We start from the raw sequence: 7,729 nt of genomic DNA on the forward strand, positions 1-7,729 counted from the left end.
CTCCTAACATTCTGTGATTCTGTGAAAACAACCGATTAGCAATGATAACTTAAGCTGGGCTGATGAAAGCCACCAGAGTAGTTAAGCATTCATTCAAAATATTTCCCATGCCATGGCTAACAGAGATCTTCTGCAAAGGAGTGAAATAAAATGTTTCAAAAACTTAAATAAAACAGGGATCAAAGATCTCTTTCAAAACTTAACCGTCCTGTTGCTTCCTACTCTAAGCTATAAGAATACATTACCAACATAGGAGAGAGCAATTGTGTTAAATCTTTTTCCTTTCAAAGTGGAAAAAGCACATGTTCTCTGCAGTACTGGGGAAGTTTTGGAACCAATTCTTGGGGTGCAGAGGCTCCCCAAGAAGCAGAAGCTGCAGCCTTGACACAAGGCATGTTCATGCTCTTGTGAGCTGTCGAGTTTACCACTGGAGGAGCTGCAGTAACAGACTGCCCACAGGCTTCTTGCTTGCCTCAGCCATAAAGTAAAACAAGCTCACAGAAGCCACCATGAATGTGACTACGATGGTACAGGAACAGGCGGGCAGAGGGTTGTCGCAGCCCTGTTGTACCTCAGAGACACAGCCTCTTAACTCCCTGCAGTTCTCAGTTTTGTCCAGGCACAGGCATGAAGCTGAGCTGTGAGGCCCCACACAAACCTGGATGCTGGGATCTTCTGACACAGATCCTATGGCACCTACTACTACTTTGAATAGGGGCACCAGGTGTTCAGAGAAGGTAAAGGGACCATGCACTGGATTCAAGACAGAAACAGATGAGTTTGTCTTAGCTTACTTGTAAGATCACAGAATCACAGAATGTTAGGGATTGGAAGGGACCTCAAAAGATCATCTAGTCCAATCCCCCTGCCAGAGCAGGAACACCTAGATGAGGTGATGATGAAGATGAAGAATTTCTGATTACACCTTTCAGCAGATTGGTGTAAAACCTGTTCTTCTATCGCTACCTGCTCTTTATTTTTACGGGAGATAAAATGAAGAGCACAAAGTCCAAGACACTGCTGGGATTGCACTCAACCCTTCATGTGTGGATCCCAGGGACATGGCTGGACTGCAGCTACTCTCAACACACTCATCATGCTTCCCGCAAGGGAATTACCTGCTTTCCCTCACAAAAAAGCGGTGAGGGAGAAAGGACCAACAGCGTATCCATGCAGGCCTGTAAAGCTCCAACCAGCCAAGCAACCCTAGGCTGACTGCTGTACCGACAATGCTTATGAATTTGGCCTCCCAGTAACACAAAGTCATTAACAGTCACTGCAGCAGTCATGAGCCAAACTGAAGCATGCAGTAATTGATTAAAACCAGACATGTCACAGTTGCTTTTTATAGCTCCAATTAAGTGTCAGCCTAATTAATGGAAGTTAGTGTGCTAATTATAAGAGTCTGCATTGTGAGTCAGACTCAAACAAATGTCGTGCAAGAAATGTTAGAGATTATTTTTCAGGCATCCAAGATAAATAATTACACATTTTTGTTAATTCTTAGCAACAGGAATGTTATACAACTGGACATCATTCCTGCAGCTGCATTCAAAAGTATTTAAAATTGTACAATGTAGAGCAAATATTTGCTTGAAGACAATGCTATCTGTTCCATCATTAGAAAGTCGTTTTGGAATAAAATTTTAAGGCTGTATTTACCAGACTTCTGAAAACTAAGCCTGGGGCCCCCAATACAAGAAGGCCAAGGAGCTGTTGCAGCTGGTCCAGAGGAGGCCACAAAGATGATCGGGGCTGGAGCACCTTTCCTACAAGGACTGGCTGAGAGAGCTGGGGCTGTTCAGCCTGGAGAAGAGAAGGCTCTGGGGAGACCTTATTGCAGCCTTCCAGTTCCTGAAGGGGTCCTACAGGAAAGATGAGGAGGGACTTTTTAACAGGGCAAGTAGCGATAGAATGAGGGGGAATGGTTTTAAACTGGAAGAGGGGAGATTTAGACTGGATATTAGGAAGAAATTCTTCACTGTGAGGGTGGTGAGACACTGGCACAGGTTGCCCAGGGAAGCTGTGGATGCCCCCTCCCTGGCAGTGTTCAAGGCCAGGTTGGATGGGGCTTTGAGCAGCCTGGGCTGGTGGGAGGTGTCCCTGCCCATGGCAGGGGTTGGACTGGGTGAGCTTTGAGGTCCCTTCCAAACCAAACCATTCTGGGATTCTCTCTCTTTTCAGCTCTGCAGTGTTTTCTTCAATATCAACCTGAAATGACAGTGATCTCTCTCCATCTCTTCCATGCTTTGAAAAGCAGTGAAGTACTGGCATTTTAGGAGTGAAATCAGCATGATTTCAGTATCCTCTGAAAACAAAAAATTCACTGCATTCAGCTTTCTACAAACTCAGGTAGGCAGAGCTAAAATGGTCTGGCTGACAGAGATATTTTTAGAGACACTCTGCAACCAGAAAAACCAGTTGCAGGATTACAGAGAATATTTGAAATAGGCAGAATAGTAGCAAAATCCATGATGGTTTAGAAAGAAATCAAGAGGAGAAGGGAGGAGGATTAACTATGTTTCAATTACACCAAGTTTGATAGCTAGGCTTTAACAGGCAGGTGTCAGTATGAAAGGCTGAGATTTTAAATTAGGCAGAAAAATACAAGTCCAGGGGAGAGAGATGAATTGAAAGTGAACCGGAGAGAGAATTCACCAAGATGATCTTGTGGATAAGATCAGTGCAAAGAAAAATGAGAATGAAACCAAGAAAAAACTCAGAAGGACAGAATAATTTCAGACTGGAAGGGACGTCAGGAGTCACTGGACCAGTCTTCTGCTGAAAGCAGGGTCAGTCTGGCCACTCGAGTTGCTCAATGCTTTATCTAGCAGGGTCTCAAAAACCCAGCATGAAGAGTGCAGTCTCCTCAGCAATCTTTTCCAATGCTTAACTAACGTCTTAGTGATTTCCCCCCCCTCTATATCCACTCTGAACTCCTCTTGTTTCAACCTATTCCCACTGTCTCTTGTCCTCCTGTTGTTCACCACTGCAAAGAGTGGGCTTGTCTTCTTGATAACCTCCTTGCAGGTCCTAGCAGGCTGCTATTAGCAAGAGGGGCTGAAAGGACAGGAGCAGGTAGAGCTTGTGGGAAGTGCAGATGGGTGAAAGGAGGGGAAAATAAAATAAAGAGTAAATACAGCCAGTGAGATGTTCTTTTTGACAATGACTGGTTTGGCTGTCTCCAGCATTCCTCTGAGTCATCTCCAGCTGTCACAGCCCATCCAGCCTTGTCCAGGTCCCCAAAGGGGCCCTTATTCTCACCAAAGGATCACAGGGCGAGGAAATACCACAAGGACTCCACAGCAAACCAATGACATTTAGAACCAGTTATCATGACACACACAGACTTCTACCACATACATTGGTTACTGACTCATCTAAGACTGAGAAGGCTAAACGGGAGAGCTGTGTTACTGAATAAAGACTTTTCTGGAGACCTTAAAGAGCCTATAAATTTATAGCAGCTGACAATGATTCAGACACACTGAGCAGTCAACCCAGATGCAATCACTGCAAAGATGCAGTACAATGAGATGAGAAGTTGTGCCAACTAGGCCGTTCGTCTCATGCTGAGAGACAAGATGAACTTCTCTGACCTTGCCTTCAACAAGAAGCATACACAGCACAGCAGACAGTCAATAAACACAGGAACACCTCTCTTCCAAATTTTCCTCAAAGAAAAAGGTTAAAAAAACTCACAAATTATAAATGGCTCACTGTTCTCTGCTGTTATCAGGAATAGCACTGAGCAGTCCTGCCATAAAACAGAGCCCTGAGCCCTGGACTGGCACAGGTACACCAATGATTCCCTGTAGGCTGCAGATGAACTCTCAGCAGAGACAGCAGAAGACTTGGTTCCAGACACATCTGCTAAGTCTTTTCCATACCTACCCAGACTTTTCCAACCACAGCTTGGAGGTTGCTCATGAGCTCTGTAAGGAAAGCTGAGGAGGGACTTTTTACCAGGGCAAGTAGCAACAGAATGAGGGGGAATGGTTTTAAACTGGAAGAGGGGAGATTTAGACTAGGTATTAGGAAGAAATCCTTTGCTGTGAGGGTGGTGAGGCACTGGCACAGGTTGCCCAGGGAAGCTGTGGATGCCCCCTACCTGGCAGTGTTCAAGGCCAGGTTGGACGGGGCTTTGAGCAGCCTGGGCTGGTGGGAGGTGTCCCTGCCCATAGCGGGGGTTGGACTGGGGGAGCTTTGAGGACCCTTTCAACCCAAACCTTTCTGTATAAAATCGTATAAAATCTAACTCCAAACACACATGATGCCCAGCTGACTTTGTTTCCTACTACATAACCCCCATGGACAAATTCCTCCCAGCCTCTCATACCCGTCCTGCTCCACCCTTGGTTTCTAATGGACTTCTGCAGGATCTGTTTCTGCACTCCCATGACCCACAGCAACTCACAACAGGATATGGGCCACGACTGGATGGGGAAGAGACTTTCAAAGTGTTTCTACCTTGGTCTCCTCCCACAAATTCTCAGGGACCAGTTGTTCCTGAAAGCCTTAAGAGTGCAGCAAGTCAACATTTTTAACTAAACTAAAGGGAATTTTTGAAGAATAGTTCCTTTTCTGTGCATGAAAAATTCAGTCTGGCTAAAACAGAAGGCAGCAAAAGGGTAAATTTCATAGGACCAAATCCAAAACACACAAATCTTTACTGTTTTGGGTGCTTTGCTTATTGGGAAGACCAGAAAATTTCCGCTTTTGGGGGAGGAGGAGGACTCCCACTTTTCACTGCTCTGAAAGCACCAGAACACAATCATTTGCCAAGCAGCTCAAGTTACTAGTAGGGACTTACATTTTTTGATCACGTAGGAGTCCCATTCACAGAGTAAGACCCAACTTGATCAGCACAAATAAAACCTTGATAGCATCTAAAGGCTTTCACAGCACTTAGAGAGTTAATATTGCAATGCATCACTACATCACTACGGTGCTTCTGCATCTAGAAGAGCTTGATCTATTTTTGAAGACTGAAGAGATTCAATAGCACTTGAGCTCTAGGCCTCAGAAACTCAGTGTGCTTAAATAAAATAAAAATAAAAGGAGCAGGTTCACAGAACAGCTATGCCCCATTATGAATAAACACAGCTTATCTAAATTTAGATGGCACTGGATCAATTTAAAATGCGTGTAAGAACAGGCTGCTATAAAATAGGAACATGAAGCTATAATGTAATGTACTGCTCGCTGATGAGCATAGATTTTTTCCCCCACCCATCCTTAGAGACCAAGGTGCACCTGAGTGACATCAATGGAAAAAAATATTCAGCAGACAGGTCTTACATCTGCCAAGTTTAACCTTCTGCTCCATCCCAGAGCAGGCTGTGTACTATTTAAAGCGAACAGACTGATGTAAGAGAGTGAGATTGTATTTCAAGTTAATCATTACAATCCATACTTTTCTTTGGACTTATCTGATCTGTGGAATTACGTCTTTCAATAAAGGTCACAACGCATGTCAGTCAATTAAGTACAAGTGCCTGTCACCCCATCTTCTTTCAGGGATGCAAAAACTCCATCACCCCTCCAGTTAAACAAACCTCCTCCTCGTTAACTTTCCCCAGTTAATATCTGAGATGACGCATCAGCCTTCGGCTGCCAAGTGACCTGTGCCTCTGTCACAGCAGCCAGGGCACCACATGAGAAACGTCCTGTCCATCGAGAGCGCTTAGCTTGAGTACTTCAGCAGACCACAGTCATCAAGGTGGTCTGAGAAGAGACACTGACTCTCACAGAGAGCAAACCAGGCAGAAAACACGTTTCTGAAGAAGTTTGCATTTTGATTTGTACACGAAACTTGCCCTTTTGAACAATTTCACTGCACTTATTTACCAGCAGCCAATTAAACCATGCAACAGTGATTAAATAAAAAAAAACCAGCTAAACATTTATTATTTGGTTCTCAACACTGGATATGAGGCATGGGCAGCAAATAGTAAGATTATTAGAAATTCTTGTTAGAATCTCCACATGGAAAGGCAGATCTTCCAAGTTTCCTGAAGCTAGGGTTTTATCCATCTCACCTTCAGGAGATTTGCACTGGACAGTAACTAATCACTTTAAAAGTGATTTTCAAGTCCCTACAAGTGCGTAACAACCACCCCTGGCAAGTGAAAAACAATTTCAGTGGTCTTTGACAGGCTTTATCAAACCTTCAGCTGGCAATCAGTGATTTGGCTGTGGTACCAAATCTGAGGAGAACCTACACTGCAAGTGCTCAGAAAGCTGTGCCTTCCAAATAAGGGATTGTGCTTATTGGACTCCATCAGTTTAATGTACTAATTTTGTTAATCTATAGGGAAAATTCAGTGTAGATGAGGACCAAACCTCCTAATCAAAGGGAAATGTCTCTCTGAAAGACCGACACTTTCACCCATAACCATCTCAGTGAAATATTAACATTAAAAGCTTAAGGATAAGTTTGTGTGGTGGTTTGTTTTTTTTAATCAAAGTCAGCATTAACTATTTGACTGTGATCACTTCAGTGGCTAGAATGAACAAAGAATCAAGTGTGAAAGCCATGAAACAGAAGAAATGACAATTGGCAGAAGGAAGAAACAACTGGAAGACTGAAGAAAACAGAGAAAGGAAGCTTGGGATAAAAGAGGAAAAGAATGTGAAAGCTAAAATGAAGAAGATTTTCTTGCTGAGACATGCCAGACATGAACAACAACAACAAAAAGACACTAAAGGTATTACATTTACTAATACATTTACATTTATTAGCAGCAATCCTACAGTCATTCCCATAAAGATTACGTCTCTATCCAATATTCCAAATCCATGGCAAGCAGGAGACTCAGAGTATTTAAAACCAGTTCATAGACCAGAGTTATAAAGCAGTCTATTGCTCCCCTGCCTAGGCTACTGTCTCACGTCATCATCCAGCCACTGCTGCTCAATTCCTTTCTGGCACACATGTGGCAGATATCTAATGGATACCAATGGGACAAAATTGCCAACCCACAAGATACCACAGATCAAGGTAAAAACTTCTCATTTTGCTCACCCCGCCATCACTTCCAAATGAAGCTGGCCAGAAACTGTCAGGAAGGCAGGCACATCGAAGAAATGGGTCGTTTCCGCAGATTCCCTTGCCTCATTTGATGTCTGCAAGTCAAAAAAAATGAGCAAGAAAAGTCAGACTAGCAATATTTGAATACAAACACAGCTCCCAGCTTATTTTCCCTTTTTTTCTCTTAAAAAAATCCATGAGATTCAACACAAACACTGCTGAGAAAGAATCCAACAGTTTGGTAGGTCATAATCCAACTTTCCCCATCGTTGCTCTGACTGCTAGCATGCTCTAAAACTCAAAGTAAAGAATTGCATAACTTGTGTTTAAACATCCAAAGCTGAATTAGGAATGACATTGTAGGAAGAAAGAAGGTAATAAAATGTAAAATAAAACGTCATTTTCACCATTTTACAAGCAAGTCTGAGAAGAAGAGTGGTAGAAATGCCGATTTTGTAGAGTAGCCTCTGATTTTTGCCTCCCTGATCAAGTAACACGTATATAGCTACAGGCTTGTCTACCCAGGAGTTCAGGAGCAAGTGGAGAAACCACATCCCATGTTTCTGGGAAATGCAGATATACAAAACTAAAATCTCTCTGGAACATCCGCTGAGGAACATTTTGTCCAGCAATGTACAAAGGAAAGAGTCCACCTATCAATCCAGCCTCCAAATTTAAGTATTGATCTTTCACTCT

At 43.2% G+C, this 7,729-nt stretch overlaps 1 protein-coding gene across 1 annotated transcript in view; it reads right to left on the minus strand.

Moving 5' to 3' along the window:
* Window positions 1-6,894: 6,894 nt before the first annotated feature.
* LOC104543285 (probable asparagine--tRNA ligase, mitochondrial) overlaps window positions 6,895-7,729 on the minus strand; it is a gene marked incomplete at its 3' end in the record, with an annotated part of 19,617 nt that continues 18,782 nt past the window's right edge. Inside the window, 1 exon segment of the mRNA XM_010187861.1 lies at window positions 6,895-7,128. Coding sequence (XP_010186163.1) covers window positions 6,895-7,128 — 234 coding nt within the window.

The sequence above is a fragment of the Mesitornis unicolor genome, unplaced genomic scaffold, assembly GCF_000695765.1.
Source record: "Mesitornis unicolor isolate BGI_N332 unplaced genomic scaffold, ASM69576v1 scaffold15837, whole genome shotgun sequence".
Taxonomy (NCBI): Eukaryota; Metazoa; Chordata; class Aves; order Mesitornithiformes; family Mesitornithidae; genus Mesitornis; species Mesitornis unicolor.